Source organism: Lontra canadensis, unplaced genomic scaffold (assembly GCF_010015895.1).
Source record: "Lontra canadensis isolate GAN:19392208 unplaced genomic scaffold, GSC_riverotter_1.0 scaffold45, whole genome shotgun sequence".
Classification (NCBI taxonomy): domain Eukaryota; kingdom Metazoa; phylum Chordata; class Mammalia; order Carnivora; family Mustelidae; genus Lontra; species Lontra canadensis.
In genome coordinates this window covers 9,849,238-9,869,075 of record NW_022631039.1, presented here as the reverse complement: position 1 = coordinate 9,869,075, position 19,838 = coordinate 9,849,238, and the positions used below count along the sequence as shown (strand labels likewise).

Below are 19,838 nucleotides of genomic sequence, written 5' to 3'. Positions count from 1 at the left end.
GGAATGGTGAGGGGAAGCCAGGCACCCTTGGGAGAGGGGATGGACCCCAGTGAGCGTCGGGGCCCCACTTGGGGCTCTTCAAAGGCAAGGGTTGGGAGGGTCGGACTGAGAGGGGCTCACAGCAGAGGCCAGACTGTACAGATGGACGGATGGCAGGGGTGTGGGGCTGCGGGAAGCTCATGGTGGCAGCTGGAGACACAGATGGATGGCCAGCAGGGAGGACAGCCCCGCATCTGGAGCCCCGCCTGCTCGGCGGTGTGCACCACCCTGTCCGCAGAGCCCCGCTGGCGGTAGTTAATGCCGCGACGGGACCGGGGGGCGCTCACACGGTGTACGTTTTGACGGATTTGTAGAGGGGCGGCAGCAGCCCGTGGTTCTCGCGGACAACTTCCAGGTACTCCGAGGGAGTCTCCAGCAAGAAGGGCCCACAGCACATCTGGCAGCAGCAGCGGACCCCAGCGGGAGGCTCCGGGTTCTTGTCAGACATGGGGGAAAAGTCAAAATCAGCCACCTATGGTGAACAAAACCCCACGGGTCAATCACCCGCCTGCCAGTTCTCTGACCTGGGCCTTATGAGCTCAGCTGTCTGGAGGCTTGCAGTGCTGCCCCGTGCCCTTGGCTTTTCTGCTCCTGGCGCCTCCCTCCTCCAGTTGCCCTCCCTGGGGCCCAGCTGCTGGCAAGGGCTGAGCACAGCGGTCAGTCAGATGGGAAGGGCCCAACTCAGCGTGGTCTATGACTCTTTCGGGCACATCGTGCCCAGTCCTAGGACCTCGCTGTGACGTCCACGCCCCCTTCTCTGGTCAGGGCCCAATGGTCCACCCGCCACCCTCATGAGCACCCACCTCTACCATGTCCTTCTGGTGAGCGGCATTCCGTAGGGTAATGTACATGATGAAGGCAAGCATCATGGTGATCAGCGTGGCGCACGGGAAGGCAAAGACGGCCGGCTGGATGCCTGGGAGTGAGACACGGTGAAGTCATGGGTCTGGGGAGTTGGTGGGGAAGGCCAGCTCTCAGACCGCAGTGGGGGACAGACCAGTCAAACCCCACAAGAGCTATTTTTAACTTAGGCACGTGGATCCCAACTAGGCCAATCCCCAGTGGGCCAATCTAGGAGTCTACAAAAACCAAGGAGGGGTGCGTTAAGGTTTTAAAATATGTCCACATGTTACTGGATGGTCACTTTCAAGAGGGGCAGCTAAGTCCCCCACCCCCTGAGAGTGGGCCAGACTTAATGACTTGCCCTCATGAATAGCACAGGATGGGAGCCATGACCAGGCCATCCAAGAGCCACAGTTGCCTCCCCACTCTCACTTGGGCGACTTGCCTTGGAGACGGGAAGGCTGTTGTGAGGACACACCGGAGCCTTGTAACCTGCTGTGGCTGTCTGCCAGCTCTAGGCTCCACCCCTTGACCTCTTGAGTCAGAAAGGTGCATGGGGAAACAGGGAGAACCCAGGGTCTGCAATAAGGTGGTCCTGGGTTCGAATCCTGGCTCTGACCAAACTCCCCGATGCTAATGCTGACCCATGAGGCTGCCTCAGGGATGCCACGAGGGGAGGGGTGTGAGTGTGCCAGGGGCATGGCAGGTGATCAGCAAATGCGGTCCCCCTCCCCCTTCCTCCCTTATCCACCCTACCCCTGGTGTAGATGCCACAGTGTGCCAGGAGGCTCTGCTTCCCAGGAAAAGGCAGCGCAGATGAGCTGGAAAGCTGTCTCCTCTGCAGGATTCGGGGGGCCCCGGGGCACTCAATGCCCAGGAGGGGCTGGGAGAGGCAAGACCCCAGACCCCCAGGGAGGTCCACAAGGCCAGCCAGGGCTCAGAATGGAGCACGGCGTCTGCCCAGTGGCTCAGACAGGGACTGGGGAGACCGGAGGAGACAGTGGTGCACTTGTAGGTCCAACCCGGGGGACGAAGGCACCTGGCGAGGTTGCCGTGTGTACCCTAAGGGCTGTGACCTGGCTGGGCCCCTGAAACACCATCCCTTAGGGTTCTGGGATCCCACTTTCTCCTCTATGGAACTAAGTGCTTTTCTGGGGTCACAGAAGAGCTCCCACCCCTGGAAAGGAAGGGTAGAACTTCAGCCATCATCAGCTAATCCTGTGACTAGCCAGGGGCCGGGCCTGACAGAGACTCGGGGAAGGACATTCCAGGGGAGGTGGCCAGGGGTCCTGACAGATGACAGGGACCCCACTTCACTGCTGAGCGGCACCCACTCCCTGGGGCCTGGTTTTAGTGGTGACAGCAGTGCCAGGATCAAGGTGATGGCAGAGGAGGGAGGCTTGTGATCGCGGGGGAGTGCTTATGATGGGGACAGTGTGGCATTGGTAATACATGGGAAGGACACCGGGGACCGTGATAGTGGCAGCAAGCGAGAGTTAAAGCTGTTGGCTGCTGGGTAGCATGGGATCGAGGGCCTGGGCGCAGATGGCAGTGGCGGGGCTGGTGGGAGGAGTGGAGATGGTGGTGTCTCCTGGGTCTGGAAGGTGCCAGAAGGGCCATCGGGAGTGTGTGTGGTAATGGCAGCAGAGCTGGGTGGTCAAGCTGGGTGTTGGTATGGCCCACGGGGCTGGTGTTGGTAGAACCGAGAGGTATTGGGCTGGCCAGTGACGGCACGGGTGGGCTGGGGGAGGTCTGGGCATAGAGTCAACAGTGTTGGTTGGGCCGTAGGTTTGGTGTGGATTCTCGTGTTGGTGGGCTGGCTTGCATGTTGGCGGTGGTGGCCGGGAAGGTCACTTACTGGAGGGCCACACCTGGATCCTGTGGTACTGGTGTGTCTTGCTGATGACGTTCTCAGCCCGGATGCTGAAGCAGTAGTCCCCGGGATCCCTGAAGGTGTGGGTCAAGTTGTAGGCCGTGCTGGCCACCGACACGGGGTGGCATTCCCCTTCCTCCAGCGGCAGGCACTCAGGCTTGAGACGCCAGCACACGGTCAGAGGGGGGCTGCAGGGAAATGGGGGTGGGTCCTCAGCAATGGCTCAGCAAGCAGTGTGAGCTCAGACCAAGCCTGAGAAAGGCCAGACAACCGTGAACTTAAGTGTCCTTTTCAGGACAAAACACCTAGCTGTCCTGGCCTCTGCTTCACCCCTTCCAGACCCAGAGAACACAATGGTAAATAAAAGACACCCCCCACCCCAGACCCCAAGGGAGTGCCAGGCTAGTAAGGCAAACAGGGATAGGCACAGAGTGCTGGACGAGGCAGGATGATTGCTCCAGGGACCCACGGGGTGTGCTGTGGAGGCACAGGGGACAGGTGGGCACATTCTTAATGGGGAAGTCAGGGAAGGCTTCCTGGAGGAGGTGGCATTTGAATAGGATCTGAGAGGGTCATCCACCCGCCACAGCCCAGGCTCAGGAGCTGGAAAGCATAGGTCCATCTCAGGAATGTGGAGCAGGCCACCCCAGGCCCAAGTAAAACACACTCCTGCCACCTCAGCCATTGGATCTGCCAAGCCCGAAAGGCTTCCCACCCACTCTTCAAGTCCTAAGCACCTGCCCGCAAAGCTCCCCACAAGCTTTAGAAACCTCCCCCAGCCCCACGGCTCATATTTCTCTTTTCCTGGCTGCGTAGTTTGCTCCCCATCAAGCCTTGCTTCCCTCTGTCATGGCCCTGAGTTGAGAGGTGGGGCCGGTCCCCCCAGCCAGAGTTCCTGGAGGGCTGAGCCCTGACCACTGACCTCTGCGGCTCCACCCACCCTCGTGCAAAGAACGTGCCCGGCTTCTACATCCTCAGCTTAATGCTGTTCTTGCCAAGAGCTGGGCTGGTTCCCACCCAAGGTGGCTTTCTGGGGGCTGGAAGCAGGCCTGAGCCACAGGCAGAGGGCTTTTCACCTGGTTCCTCGCCTGCCTTTGCCTTGATGCCCACACTGCAGACAGCTCCAAAGGGCCTGTGCCCTGTCCCCTGGATCTCGAGTATGGAGCTGTGCCCAGAACTCTCTCACAGCTGCCGGGCAAGGTGGTGGAAGCTTCCACTGGCCCCCAAATTTGGGGCCTCTCAGGGGATGGAGCTCTCAGGCTCACTCTCACTCATGGGAGAGAGTGTGGGCAGGGCAACGAATCACCCTCTGTCGTCTCTGGGGTTCACTCACCTCCCCAGGAAATTCAAGGTCACTGTCATCTTTTGAAAGGTCTGGATTAGGGTGGGCCCCAAGACTTGGATGCCTCGAAGGGTTTCTGAAAGGCAGAGACGGCACCATTAGACCTGGTGGCTGAGGACGGTGGTCTCAGAGCTCCCAGGGCTGTGTGACTACCACCCTGTGAGGGTCTCTGCCAAGGTGAGGGTCGCAGGTCTGTCCAGGGCATGCCTGAGTCCCACTCTGCCCCCGCCCCCCACAGCAGCAGGTGCTGGAGCTGCTCAGAGTGAGGATGCTGGAGGAAGCTGGCAGGGCTCTGGTAACCAGGATGGAGGGCTAGCTCTGGATCACCACCACCCCTACCTGTGCAACGCGGGGGAAAACAGCACCCCATTCACACCCACTGCAGCACAGCTCAGAAAGCTGCCGCAGCTGCCCAAGCACCCCTTCTTGCCAAAATCAGGGAAAGGTGGGTTTGGGCATCTCCTCTCTTCAGGAGACCAAGGCTGTCGCAGCCCCAACAGGACAGTCCCTGGCAGGACGCCAGTGTGGCCAGAGAACAAAGAGCCACGTGGACCCACTGGCTCACAACACAGTGTCTGGCCACAGGCTCTGGCTCTGGGAGCAGGCGGGCCTGGGTTCAAATCCAGCTCTGCCCCTTGGTGGCCATGTGACATCCTCCGTGGCCTCCAGTTCCCCCTCCGAAGTGGGGATAGTGGCCAACTGCTCAGAGGGCTGCCCGGGGGACGCAAAGAGAGGACAGGCATCCAAGCTCAGCCCTGCCCCATGCCCAGCTGGAGCCACTCTGAACTTCATGGGCTCCAATCCCAGAAAGAGTGCTGCCCAGGGCTCCCCAGGGGGCCGGACACCCCGGAAACCCACCCTGCAGCTTCAGCGAGGCAGAGAAGTCGCCTGTCTTCTGCATGATGCCCTTCCCGGCATTCTGTATTGCCTGTTCCCACTCAGCCACCACCTTGAGCTTCACAGTGAAGGTTCCAATGATGGAATAGTTGTAATAGACCATAGCGTCTTTAGTCACCATCTGGGTGCTGTAAGGTGACAGGAGGGAGATGACAGAAGTGACTCACATGGCCTCTTAGAGTCAGGGGTGTCCGTGGAGCGACAAGCTCGGCTACCAATGACTTGTGAGCAAACCGGACATCATCACAGCAGCACCCCCCAAAGCCAGCCAGGACGCAAGGTCAGCCATGCTTGGGTGAAGTGGCTGCAGGTCATCTTTGTGCTTTTAAGTGACAGGTGGGAGAACTCCCAGCAACAAGGGCCTGTCAGCTGCCAGGAAGTGCTCTGCCCCGTTCCACCAGAAATCTAAAAGAGCCCCTGCATTAGAGACAAGAACAATCCTGATAGGGAAAAAAGTATATACTTTGGAGTTATGACATACTTGGCTCTGAATCTCAGTTCTAGATTTCCTAGCTGTATAAGTCTCAGTCTTACTTTTCTCATCTGTAACACAAAATCGTATCTCCATCATAGGTTACAATATGACATGTAAAGTATATAATATCATGCTTTTTCCTGCAATTACCTGAATTATTTCAAAGGAAGTTTAATAATAAAGAAAATCTTTGTTGATTTCTCAATGCTCTTTACATATGAAGTTTAGCCCATTAAATATCTTCCAGATATTTTCTAAACCCAATTTAACCCAGTTTAACTTTTGCCTTGTGGTTTGATTTACTTCTTTCATACTCAGATTTTAAATCTAATGAGCCAAATCTAGCATTTTCTTTTCCTTCCTAGTTTCTGCCTCTGTTTCTCGATTCTTAGAAATGCTTTCCCCACTGCCAAATTATCCAATTGCAGGGGATCGTTTACATTTCAATCTAGTCCTGGTTCATTATATTTGATTTTTCAGTTTATCTGGAATTGCTTTTGTTGAGGATAAGATTGTTTTTCTTCTAAATAGTTAACCAACTGCCTGAGTGCCATTTATTAAATAATCTATCTTTACTCACTGGCTAGAAAATACCACCGTTACCATATAATAGATGTGTGTATAAACTCAGGTTTGCGTCTGCCTTTTCCAGTCTGTTCTGTTGACCAGCCTTTGATTGCTGCAAATTATTTGTGACTTTTTTTTTTTTAATTTTACTTCTAAGTAGTCTCTACACCTAATATGGAGCTCAAACTCACAACCCAGAGATCAAGAGTTGCAAGCTCTACTGATGGAGCCAGCCAGGTGCCCCTATTTGTAGCTTTGAAAATACATTTATGTATGCATTTCTACTTCTCCCCATCCTCCCTCATCAGCTTTCTGCTTTTCTTTTCTTTTTTTTTTTTTAAGATTTTATTTATTTTTTTGACAGAGAGAGATCACAAGTGGGCGGAGAGGCAGGCAGAGAGAGAGTGGGAAGCAGGCTCCCTGGTGAGCAGAGAACTCCAAGCGGGGCTTGATCCCAGGACCCTGAGACCATGACCTGAGCCAAAGGCAGGGGCTTAACCCACTGAGCCACTCAGGCGCCCTGATCATTCTGCTTTTCTGATCTTTTTTCCTTTTGACAATATTGAGGCATTCTCTCTTCATTTTTTTAAGGTTCTAGATACAATCTGGAGTTTTATTTACATAAACCCTAACATTTTGGGCTAAGTTTATTCTTAGTTTTCCTGTTTTATAACTATTATAAAAGTTTTTTTCCTATTGCCATCATATGGAAAGGCTATGAATCTTTGTTTTATAACCAGCTATATCATGAAAATCTCTTTTTAGTTCTAAGATTTTTCAGTTGAGTCTCTGGTGTTTCCCAGATCATCTATGTGTGTGATGATTTTTATCTCCTCCCTTACAGTAGTTATATTTCTTTTTCTTGTCTTGTTTCATTGGCTAGTCAAAGAATGTCCCATTATAGTAAAAATAGTGAATAAAGTATTTAATGTGAAAAGAAATGCTCCTAGTTAGTATAGAGCCTGTCCCCTTGTTTGTGACAGATGTTCCAGATGTTCTTTAGGTTATGAAACCACATGTATGTTTGTAATGACATATATTTTTATACATGTCTATATGTATATATACACTCATGCATACGTATATGGGTGTATACATGTGCATACTTAAACACCAAATTTAGATGAACTGTAGAATCTTTGTCACATTCCACAATTATACCAAATGGAGTATTTATTGGGCTTGCATCAAGCTTATGGGATAACTAGAGGGAAATGGACATCTTTGCAATATTAAGTTTCCATCCTGGACACGGTGTCCATAACACATCTACTCAAATCGTTAAGACCTCTTAGTTGGGGCGCCTGAGTGGCTCAGTTGGTTAAAGCCTCTGCCTTAGGCTCGGGTCATGATCCCAGGGTCCTGGGATGGAGCCCCGCATCGGGCTCTCTGCTCAGCGGGGAGCCTGCTTCCTCCTCTCTCTCTCTCTCTGCCTGCCTCTGCCTCTCTGCCTACTTGTAATCTCTGCCTGTCAAATAAAATAAATAAAATCTTAAAAAAAAAAAAAAAGAAAGCATGTTGAGCCTGTAAGTCCCACGGGGGGCGGAGTGATACACGAGAAGGATTACTAAGCCTCCGATGAACTTGAAAGATTGGTCTGTGTTTCTCTGCAAACCTGAGAAGTGTCTTAAGGAAGCTAACTGAAGTTGGCTGGTGGAAGTTGGCTTCCACCAATGGAAGGTGGAAACATATGGGATACAGTAGGAAGCGCCATCAGCCAGGGACTCGAGGGGACCAAAATGGACTGAGGGGTCTCAGCAGAGCACTACCCTCAGAGGAGATCAGAGTGTCTGTGGGCTGCCTGGGCTCCGTCCCTGAGCCCCACTCCCTGACCTGCCTCCTCCAGCCAGACTTGTTCGGAGAGGAGAAGTCTGGAGAAATGAAGCCAGAACACCCGAGTTCTGCCACATGTGTATAATTGCAGGTTCCATCAGCCAAATAGGTCCTTCCAGAGTCAAATGGAGAAAAATCCTACTTTGACCTTTCTTAAAGGGATGTCTGGGGCACCAGTGACCTCCTCTACTAGGTTGTAGGCACCTCAGAGGCAGGTCTTGTGACTGGCTCACGTTGGTCCCTACCTACCCCATGCTTGACACAGAGCAGGTGTGGAAGGAAGGTTTGGAGCGAGAAGGAGTGAGGAGGTAAGGGTGGGAAAGTACAGAGCACTTTGCGTGGGACTATGGGGCCACCAACCGCAGGCCAAAGCTTTGGGGCATCAGTGGGGAAGCACATACCCGTCTCCGAAGTCCCAGTTGTAGAGAAATGAGGCCGTCTTGAAGAAGTTGCTCGGGTCATGGAGAAGGAAGGAAACTTTAAGGACTGTCTTGGTGAGGTAAGAACTGGGCCAGGGCAGGGAGGTGTTCTGGGTGACAACGAGGTTCCCCACAAGGAGCTCTGGGAGAGAGATCATAAGCAGGTGAGTCCCCCAAGGGGGCGGGATGGCGGGGCAAAGGAGTGACGTCAGAGGCCAGCTGGCAGGACAGCCTGTCCCCACCAGGACCTTCTGGTTGTCAGAGCTAGTGGAGGCAGGAGGGGACCCTGCAGGTCACTGAACATAGAGACGCACAGCCCCCACATCTTTGCCCTGCTGCTTGGGACCCTGGGACACTGGTTAAGACTCACAGCACAAGCCACACGCACTGCCTTGCTCCCACGCCACTTTCACCAGGATCCCGAACTTTCTGGCATAAAAGATGCCCAGGACCAGGAGAAAAGGCATAGGCTTTGAAATAAATTCTCAAGAGAGATTTCAGATTATTAGATGTGTCTAGAAAAAAAAATTAGCACTTCTACTGATCACAGCTGTACTCCCAATGTGCTGGACTGGGTAAGGATCGCTGTTCTGTGTCTTCTTTTCTACCCCCCAAATAAATAAATAAATAAATAAAAATTAGGAGCTGATTTTTTTTCACCCCAAATGCAGAAAGTAAGGTGTGCTCAATAAAGCTCATTTGGAAAAATGCTGAAATGTAGGATGAAAAGAAACCACCAGTCATTCAAACACAACTTTTGTTGATGTTTTGAAGAGCTGCAAAGCATTTGTGTGTACATATTTAATAAAGATGCACATTACATATACATACATATGTTAAACACAGTTAAGCAAATTGGTTATAGAAGTCTGTGTTTTGCTTTTTAAAATTTTATAAGCAGGAATATTCCCTCAGGACATTACAAAGTCTTTGTAAATGTCATTGTTATTCATTATACAAATTATATCCACATACTTAACCAGTCCCTTTATGGTTGCAAACTTAGCTTGGCTAATATTTTCTTCTGTTGTTATAAACACCACTTCAATGAACATATTTGTGCATAAAACATTATCCAAATGGAAATGTACTTCCTGAAGACAAATTCTTTGACAGATTGTAAACTCAGAGAGAGCAGGGACTTCCTGGAGGGAGAGCGGAGTGTTAGGGTGGGAAGCTGGAGGGACAAGAATGAACAGACCACAGACTGAAATAGTGCATAACCATTGAAAAGTATCAGTCAGCTGCTCTCCAAAGGGTTGTGTTAATTTATAGCCCCAGTAGCAACATGTGCTTTAAGCATCCATTCCAACACAGATAATGGAGAAGGGACCATGAGTCCGATTCCTGTTCATACCATTACTAACCAGACTGGATGGTTTTTTTCTGCAGCAAGAGTTTGAAGGCCCATTAGCAAACAGAAAAGTTCCTCACCTGTGATGGGGAGGACGAGGAGGCTCCTGGCCACAGGCGGGCATGTCCAGCAGTTGGCAGCAGTGACCCAGACGGAGACCGGGAAGTCCCCGGGCACGGTCCCCACGGCACGGATGGTGGAGCTGAAAGCCTCATCGGTCTTCCCTGTGAGCAGCAGCGGGGTATGGATCCAGTGGAAGTGGTAGAGGCGGGTGTTGGTGGGCAGGACCAGGCTGCCATTGTCACTGGCCACCAGGCTAGCTGTGATCGTCACCTCTGCCCCCGTGGTGGCAGGGCCATCAGTGGTGAGGTGCAGTTCATACAGCCCTAGAAGTCCAGAGACAAAGACTGTGTTTCAGGACAGGTGTGGCAAGGAACCCACCGTCACCCTCCGGGCTAGCTTCTCTTATTGTTTTATAAGTGGAGAAACTGAGGCTCAGCCTGCACAAGTGACTTGCCCAAGGGTCATGTGGCTGGTTCAGTGTAAGCTGGGATTCCAACCCGGGCCCAGGGGAGTCCAGAGATTTTCTTTTCATGCCAGCCAAGCAGGGCCCTCCAGAGCCCAGGCCTGACCTGGCCAGACTTATTTCTTAGCTATGAAAATGACTGCCAACGTATGTCACGGGAGGGACCCTCTTGGTTGCTGCCAAAAAAATTGCCCTCTATTACCCACTCCTTCGGACTAGTCTTTCCATGTCAAACAAAATTCCGATCTGAAACACAAAGTCTGGACCCTCTTAGAGGCCAAATGCCTAGACAGTGATAGACCAACCCTGGGACAAAGGTCTACTGTGATTCAAGCCAACCCTTCTTCTTCTTCTTTTTTTTAAGATTTTATTTATTTATTTGACAGACAGAGATCACCAGTAGGAAGACAGGCAGGCAGAGAAAGAGGAAGGGAAGCAGGCTCCCCGCTGAGCAGAGAGCCCGATGAGGGGCTCCATCCCAGGGATCCCAGGACCCTGAGATCATGACCTGAGTGGAAGGCAGAGGCTTAACCCACTGAGCCACCCAGGCGCCCCAAGCCAAGCCTTCTTCTGAACGTGAAGGAAAACATTCTAGATCTTCACTGCCCAGCACATTAGCCACTGGCCATGCGTGGCTGCTTAGGTTTCAGTTACAATGAAACAAAATTTAGAACCCACTTTCTTAGCCACAGTAGCTGCATTTCTTTCTTTCTTTCTTTTTTTTTTTTTAAGATTTTATTTATTTATTTGAGAGAGAGGGAGTGCACTGGCTAGAGCATGGGCGGGGAGGGGCACAGGGAGAGGGGGAACCTGACTCCCCACAAAGCAGGGAGCCCAACTCCATCCCAGGACTGGGGGTCATGACGAACTGAAGGCAGACACTTAACAGACTGAGCCACCCAGGTCGCCACCCCTGCCCAGCCCCGCGCCCCCCGCAACTGCATTTCAAGTACTCAGTAGTAAAGATACGTAATATCTTCATTGTCACCGGACCCCCAAAGCTCACTGCTCTTAAATGACCTCCGCAATTCCCACTGGGGCCAACGCTGCACCTGTAAGGCTGCTCAACTCCTCAGGAAACTTGAACTAAAATGTGGGGGATGCGGCTCTTATAGGGAACCTGGGAATCAAGTCTTAGAGGATCCTAACAGAGAACAGGGCCTTGAGTGTATGGGTTGGAGGCCGGGTCACGGCCCTTTACAAATACCACCCCCCTCCCAACTGACTACCGCATGGCAAGTAAAACTAATTGTAACCCGAAAATAGAGAAAATAGAAAATTAAAACTTAAACAATTCTCTTAAAAATAAAAATAATCAGTAACAACCCAGTGTTACCATATGTGTGCATTTCTTACTTGAAAAAAGATTGTGCTCATAATTTGGAATTCTGTATTCTATCATTGTTGTTTTCAATTCCATATCACGGGTCTTTTCCTAAGTCATTATTCTTCAACTGCTTTACTTTATGCATAACATTTTATTATCTAAACAAAGTAAGATATATAAAACAAGCTTTCTTTCCATCATGAAAGTAATACATACTTCTGTGTAAAGAATATTAGAAGGGGCGCCTGGGTGGCTCAGTGGGTTAAGCCACTGCCTTCAGCTTGGATCATGATCTCAGGGTCCTGGGATCGAGCCCCACATCAGGCTCTTTACTCAGCAGGAAGCCTGCTTCTCTCTCTGCCTGCCTTTCTGACTACTTGTGATCTTTCTCTCTCAAATAAATAAATAAATAAATAAAGTCTTTAAAAATAAAAAAAGAAATATTAGAAATGTCCCATTATCCTACTTCCACAAAACAGCTGCAACCATACTCCTGTCCTCGTGTCTCTTTTTCATGCACAGAAGTTTTTAATGTGACATAATCCCACTCTGCACACAGTTTTGAATTATTTTATTTTCTAAAGCACGTACACATCTAAAGCACGTCCATGGTCACACTAATGTGAATTTCACTCTGGGTATGATAATCCCTCGAGCAGCAATATCTTTTTTTTTTTCTCATTTTTTAAAAGACTTTATTTTTCAGCCATCTCTACATCCAACACAGGCTCAAACTCACTACCCTGAGATCAAGAGTCGTAAGCTGTACTGACTGAGCCAGCCAGGCACCCCAAGCAAGTAGATCTTGATTCCCAGAACCCCTCACTCTTGCCAGTCGCACTCTTGCACGTCTTGGTGACAATTTGGTTATAATTTGTAAACTTCCTCTTCAGGTGAGGTTTCTGAAGGGTGACAGGTTCGAGAGTGTCCAGCCTATACGAACATATACCTCACCAGAAGAGCAGACATAGATGGAAGGCTGGAGGGGCCCCAAGCCCCTCTCCACTCATTTCCCTCACTCCCACCCACCTTCCTGTCCACTCGCATCTGCTCTCCTGGTTTTGGATGCCTCCTAAACGCTGGCGGAACCAAGTAACCTAGACCTACTTTCTGGGCTCCCGAACTGCACTGAGCAAAACAGGAGCTGCTAACCACATGTAATTACACTTAAATTAATCAAAGTTAATTACTTAAATTGAACCAACACTGGAAATTCAGTTCTTCAATTGCACTAGCCACAATTTCAAGTGCTTCAGAGCCAGATGGGGTTAGTAACTACCCTTCAGGGCAGATGTAGACTTTTTCCTTCATCACCCCATGTTCTGCTGGACAGTGCTGGTCTAGGGCTCTCCCCTCCCCACACCTACCATTTTCAGCCCTTGCTCTCCATTGGGGCCAAGGGAACAGCTGTCCCAGGAATCAGTCAATCCCGAGTCCTTTGCCACTACTCCTCCCATCTGAGCACGTTTGCTTCCTCTCCATCATGACTAGCCAGCATTCAAGCCATAGTTACTGCTTCATCCTTGGCCCTGGCACTCGGCCTCCAGTCCTCCCTTCTCTCAGCAAGGAGCTTCCTCCACACCTAATGTGTTCATGGACCGGCCTCAGTGTGGAGTCCGAACTCACATTCTGGCACATCCATGCTGGGGCTGGCCACTTTAACTCTTGCAGCTCTCCCAACCTGTTCTGTCCTTCCTAACCTCAGGGCCTTTGTACACGCTGTCCCCACTGCCCCTCTCTACCTACATGTCGGTGGATATAACCTCTTCCAGGAAAGCTTCCCTGAACCCCTTTCCCTCTCAGTGCTCTCCAAGCAGCCTGGACACACAGTGGTACCAACCTCATATGGGCATGAAGGTTTCTTTGTCTCCCTTGCTGCACTGCAAGCTCCTTGAGGGCAGGGGTCATTGTCATTTCCCCATGCGCCCAGCAAAGTGCTTGACACATAGTGCGTGTTTAATACTGCTGTTGCCCAAGGCTCCTGGAGAGAAGAGTGTGGCGGAGGGACCAGCTCACCTAGCACTGCCCCAAGAGACTGTTCAGTCAGGTGGTACTGACTGAGCCCCTTCCTTGTCCCCCGCCCCACAAGTGGTGGGGGAACCCAGAAGTGTAGGAAATGCCTCTTGTCCTCAGGGAGCTCACTAGAGACTTGGTAGACTCAGCAAAGCTGGAACAGCAAAGCTGCGTCCCCTTCACGCTTAAGCAGTGTTGTCTGTTCCTACTGGGGACTCCTGCTCTAGCCTTTCCTTTGTCACACATTCCCTGTTCTGAATCCCCTGCCCCAGAGCCGTATTTTAGATTGTGAAGTCGTCTGGACTGGCACTGACAAAGGGACCTGCAGTGTCTTAATCCCCAAGAGAGAATTCCAGATGCTATGGCAGAGATTTCTGCAAGAAAATACAGTGCGTATTTTACACTGAGGGACATTGAGTCCCCTGAGGGCCCCATGTGACAGCCTGGAGTCACCAAGCAAATCTGTACCCACCCCCCTCCCCTGGGCTGAGTTCTCTTCTCCCTCCCTTTGGCTGTGAGGCAGCACTTGGCCAGGCTTCCCAGAAAGAGGGGCCGTCCCCTCCCCATCTCCCTGTGGCTCCCTCTGGTCCCCCCAGGCGAGGAGCGTGGGCCAGAGCGAGGCTGGCAGGTGGCAGGGACATTCGGCTGCATGCTAATGGCCATCCAGCATCTGCAGCGGACTGGAGACAGGCGCGTGTCAGCGCTACGCAGGTCCGTTGCCAGGGGGATGGACCGGCTGGGAGGAGGGGTGGGGTGGGGGGCGAGGGGGAGGGGCTGTGGCTAGAGTTCCCTTGCTGCAGAGGCTGGCCCAGCTCCTAGGAGCCCCCACACCTGTCCACACACTGGGAGGCTCCGAGGGCACTTTTTTTCAAGCTTTTATTTTTTATTTTTCAAGCATATGTTTCACAGTCCCTGGTTAATGCCACTCCTCTCTTCCTTGGGGCTCTAAGAAGTGTCCACGGCATCCAAGCTGAAATGGACCATGAAGGCTTTGCCACTTGTGGCTAAAGGAACCAAACCCAGATCCTGTTGCCCTACCCATCCAAACCTATCTTTCCAGGTTTGGGAGCCCAGGTGACATGGCCTTGGAGTACAGAGCAACAGCTAAGGGAGGGGCATAGGGGGCTCCATGGGTACACTGAGTGACCCAGAGCTGAAAGGGCCAAAGCAAAAAGCGAAGTGGCAACTGCCACGAAGCCTGACCCACAGGAGCCACACTCACTCACTAACAGGTGCCGTGGGCTTCCCCTTGGAGCACACCTTCCCACACATGTGGGACCCTGAACATTCTAGAAAATGGCCGCATCGGCTCTTTCACACTGCACGTGTGCACAGCCCCAAACACCTCCCAAGGGACCTTGGAAGTCTGAACAACATAACCTGGAATTCATGAATGGTCCAGTCCTTGGGCTCTGACTTTGACTTCCAGTGTGGGAATTGTCCAGTGCAGGCTGACCCAGACCCCGGGAAGAATGGAAAGGGTTTCCAAGTCTCTGTTTTGAACCTGTGTGTGAGGGAGAAGGTATGCTCCCCAGCCTCATTCCCAGCTTATTTCAATCATATCATCAATAGGCCGGGCTGGGACCTACACATGACTTCCAAAGAATTAATGTACTTTTTTTTTTTTTCTGATTTGCAGTTCAGGCCATGGTGATCATTTATTTCCAGATACATGTAAACCCAATGGACAAGAGACCGCCATCTCTACATGAAAATTCCAGGAGGGAAGCAGGTAATCCTGACCAAGCACAATTCCCACAAAATTCTCCTAATTCATCCCTAAAATGCAGGTTTTTATTTTTACCTTTTCCATTGTCTTACACGATTTGCCATTAGATCGCTTCCTCTTTCTACCATTCTTGGGGGGGCGGGGGAAGGGACATAATGGAAAATGTTGTCAATTTAACACACGCACATCACCAGAGCTGCCCACATCCCACCTGTCCCCCAACTACTCTCCAATCCGGATCCTTTTGTTGTCGCCAAAATGTGGCAGAAAGGTTGGTGCTGGCCTTTCCGCGGTGGGGAAGTAGAGAGCATAGAAGCATGGCCCGGCGGAGCGGGGGCGGGGGGAGCACCCAGAAGAACCTGTCAGCTCGGGGTCCATTTTGGAAACCATTCCAAAGACGAAATGGCAGCCTCCCTGAAGCCAACACAGAGTGGAAAACCTCTCCAGATAAGACGACATTTAAAGGCAAAGACGCTGCTCAGCGGACAACCTGTCCACGCTCTCTGGGGGGCTGTGGCGTGATGACGGGTCCCGCACATTCCCGGTCTCCCCGCATCGTCCTCCCAGCCCCACCTCCCAGAGGCTGCGAGGCCCCCCGGGCACCCGCATGGGTGCACTGGCCACCGCGCGCGGTTCCCAGGACAGGGCCGATCTGGAGGTGGCAGCAGGAACCGAGGAGCGCGGGAGACCCCTCGAGGGCGGGGCCGACTTCTGGGGACAAGGATGGAGGGAGAGAAGAGAGGGCTTCGAGGGGCAGGCTGGCCACGCTCCCCTCCGCTGCGCGCTGCAGAGGCTGCCCGGGAGGAGGGAGGTGCGCTCAGGGCGCACGGCTGGACCGCCCCGAGGCCCCGGGCGCGCTGCGGCTGCAGTGGGGCGGACGCCCCGCGCAGCGCCTTACCTGCGGCCACCCTAGCCGGGGCCAAGGGCAGGAGGCAGGCGAGCCAAAGGACGCGGCTGAGGATCGGCCAGAAGGCCGGGGCCATGGCTGCGCCGGGAGCGGCAGGAGCGCGGAGGGGACGCGGCTGACTCCGAGGCTGCGGCCGCTCCTCGGGGCGCGCGGCGCGGACTATGCGGGGAGGTGCGGGAGCGGCGCTCGCTCGTCCTCGCCTCGCGACGCTGTGTCGCTGCGCGCCGCCGCCGCCCACAGCCCGCCGCGCCGACCCCGGCCCGCGTCAGCCGCGCCGCGCCGCGCCGCGCCCCCTCCCCGCGTCCCTCCCTCCCCTCGCCGTACCCCTCCTTTCCCCACGAACCCCCGCCTTCCCGAGTGCGCTTCGCCTCCCGCGCCCCCTCCCCTCCTCTCTTCTCTCCTCCCTTTACCCCTCTTCTCCCCACCATCCTCCCCTCCCCGGGTCTGCGCCGCCTCCTCGCGTCCGCGCCCGCCGCCTGTGACTCAGCGTCCCCAGAGGCGCGCGCCCCGCTGCAAAGCCGTGCGCAGGCCCCTTTGGGTTCTTCTCCAGTTGCCATATCTCCTCTTGACGCACACGATTTGGAGAGCGACTCATTCCCGTGGAGCCCCCACTGCGTGCGAGGCGCTGGGGAGAGGGACTGCAAGCACCCCATATCCCTCCTGAGGGAGGGAGTCAAGCACCTCCGCCGAGTCTCCGGTCATTCCTCAGTTTACCCTCTGTCCCTGCTGTCAAACTGCTCGTGCCCACAGCTGCGGCTAGGTTGTCACCGAGGGCCTTGTGAGACTCAGACAGCCGCAGTGAGGGGTGACCAGGCCCCTCTTTGGCCTGTGCTGGCGCTTCCACCCGCCATAATAGAGTGAAGCAGGTCTTTCCTTCTAGAAGGTGGCTGTCCTGTCTTGTCTTCCAAGACTGGAAGCTGACGGCTTGGATCTTTGTCGCACCTCTGCCTTTGCTTAAGCCTGTACTTGAATAAGGGAGGTTGGATGAACCCCTCTTGCCTGGTGGGCTTGGATGGACCATGACTTGAATCGCAGCATGGGAGTGAAGACACCTGCGTGTATGGCCTCTGTCTCTGGGACAGCGGTGGCCTTCACGGAGGATGGGCTCACTGGCCACACTGCCATCGCACCCTAAGGGAGGGGGACAGATCTGAGTGAGCCTCCCCAGGAGAGCTGAAAGTGCTAGACAGGCGTTATCCCCCTTCCCCCCTCAGTAGCAGCAATCAACATCTTGGGGACAATACCAGGCTTAGGAAGCAGGAGACTTTGGATTCCTTCTGAGAGTTATGGGTCCTTGGGAAAATCACTTTCCTCTGAGTCCCTCATTTTCCTTTCCTTTAAAATGGAAATAGTTCCTACTCTATGAGACTGTAGCAAGGATCAAATGAGTTAACACATACAACAGTGCTTGGGACAGTACACATGATCAGTATTTGCCGTCGTCATCGGAATTGCTTACAGACCTGGGAGAGTGTTGCTAGTCCATCAGGAACTGGGGAGAAAATTGTGGTGGGGGAAAAAAATGTTAAGGTTAATAAACCGAGTTTCAAGTATTTAACTATTTAATTATTTTTTATTTTTAAAAATATTTTATTTATTTATTTGACAGAGATCACAAGTAGGCAGAGAGGCAGGCAGAGAGAGAGGAGAAAGCAGGCTCCCCGCGGAGCAGAGAGCCCGATGTGGGGCTCCATCCCAGGACCCTGGGATCATGACCTGAGCTGAAGGTAGAGGACTGAACCCACTGAGCCACCCAGGCGCCCCACTATTTAACATTATTCAAAGGTCTGGTTATTAGTGGCTTTTAAAACAAACTAAGTGCGAGGGCACTGGCTAGCTCAGTGAGTGGAGCATGTGACTTGGCCTCAGGGCTGTTAAGTTTGAGCCCCATGTTGGGCATAGAAATCACTTAAAAATAAAATCTTTAAAAAAAATTTTTTTAGGGGCACCAGGGTGGCTCAGTGGGTTAAACATCTGCCTTTGGCTCAGGCCATGATCTCAGAGTCCTGAGTTGGGGCTCCCTGCCCAGCGCAGGTGTCTGCTTCTTCCTCTGACCCTCCCCCAACTCGTGTGCATGCACAAGCTCTCTCTTAAATAAAATCTCTAAAAAAATGATCAAAAACGAACTAAATGCAGAAAAAAAAGATTACTTTTTTATGTGTAACTTGATTGCATTGAATAATTATTTTATAGTAGTCACAGATAGTCTTGTGACTACTATATGTAGTAGTACTATGTCACAGAAGCCACTGCAAAGGCCACCCTAAAACTGACGTTCAGATTACGAGGTTATTGAGGGGAAATACAGCATTTTGAGTATTTCCCCTGGTGAAATTATTACAGTATTATAGTATCATGAGATAGTGAATGGGGGTGGTGGTAGGAGCAGTGGTTTTCTTACACTGGGCCTTAAGAAAGTTGTCTCTGAGGAGGTGATATTTGAGCTCATCAAGGCTGACAAGCAGCTGTGTGCCTCTGAGGAAAGAACATTCCAGAGGTCCTAGGTTGGCCTGAGGCACAGCAAGGCCACAGCAGCTAGAACCATGAAGAGTGAGGTTGGGAGGTACATAGGGCCAGGGAATGAGGATGAGCTGAAAAGTCTTTGGAGGGTTTTAAGCAGAGGAGTGGTGTGATCTAATTTACCTGATAGAGATAGAGTTGACACTGTCTCTGACAAGAAAGCAGACAAAAATCAAACAGCACTTTGGGTACTTTGTTAGGAGAAGCTAGGGCCATGGGAAGTGCAGGAATTTAGCCAACATTAGAGCTAGGCTTAACTGTAGGTCTTTAGCATGTGCAATTAATCTGAAATTTATCAAAAGATTTATCTACTTTCTGCTTTTTTCTCCACCCCCTTTCCACGGAACAATATGAAACAACTGTACACTGATTTCAGCTCTCAGATTATTAAACCTTCCCCAGCTTTGGAGCTATTACTTTGTGGGGGCGGGGGGTGCTAAGGAGCAGAGAGGATTCTGCTTGCAAGTACTTTTTCCATGGGCGGGGAAGTTATTCTGACCCATTTTATTTCTCCCAGGGAAGAAACAAGTGACACGAAATATATTGATGTAAAATCCCAGTTCAACAGAAGGTTGTTCTTGAGTGGCAACATTTTTAAACAAGTAAGGAGCATGCTTCTGAATAGGGCGCCTTTCTTCTGAGACACATTGCAGCTGTTGCAAACTGCATTTATTGCAAAGTGTGAAATGTATCTTTCTGTGAAGGGAACACAAAGACTTTGGTAACTTAGTGATGATGTGGGGGAGGGTAAGATATTGTTGGGAAAGGGTAGGTGGTGGAACCAGGTAATGGAGATGGTGGAGATAGGCCATCACTTTAATGCTCTGTCCATCTAACATGGTAACCATGGGTTACCAGGAGCCGCTCTTCTAGATGGAGTCGTAGGTAAGGCTCAACAGTACTTTTCCCTTCTAAGGCGTCTTGGTCCTGCCCACGCCATCTCACGTAGGCATCAGGGCCTTCTGCCCCACTCCCCTTTCTTCTCATCACTGGTCTGTCCTGGCCAGAGACATCTGCCCGCCAGGTAGGAGCTGACAGAGATCGTCCGCGGTCCCGCCTCGGTGATGCAGCTGCAGAACAAATGATCAGGCCGGCCACCTCGGAGCAGAACACCAGGGCTTTCCTTTGCATACAGGGTCTCCTCTGTCTCCAGCCTGCTTGCCTCCTCCCTTTA

The 19,838-nt window shown here is 52.0% G+C and overlaps 1 protein-coding gene across 2 annotated transcripts; it reads right to left on the bottom strand.

Annotated features, from left to right (window-relative positions):
- Nucleotides 1-239: 239 nt before the first annotated feature.
- TMEM130 (transmembrane protein 130) lies at nt 240-16,386 on the bottom strand. 2 transcript variants are annotated; one of them, XM_032872678.1, is made up of 8 exons: nt 16,136-16,386; nt 9,723-10,028; nt 8,271-8,430; nt 4,956-5,122; nt 4,089-4,173; nt 2,741-2,943; nt 843-955; nt 240-511 (listed from the first exon to the last, which is right to left on the bottom strand). In XM_032872678.1, exons 1-8 carry the CDS (start codon nt 16,218-16,220, stop codon nt 323-325), a joined length of 1,308 nt encoding a protein of 435 aa, XP_032728569.1. In that variant the 5' UTR covers nt 16,221-16,386; the 3' UTR covers nt 240-322. The 2 variants fall into 2 exon arrangements, with proteins under 2 accessions (XP_032728569.1, XP_032728570.1); XM_032872679.1 differs by having other exon boundaries at nt 240-475; nt 16,136-16,385.
- Between the last annotated feature and the right edge of the window lie 3,452 nt (nt 16,387-19,838).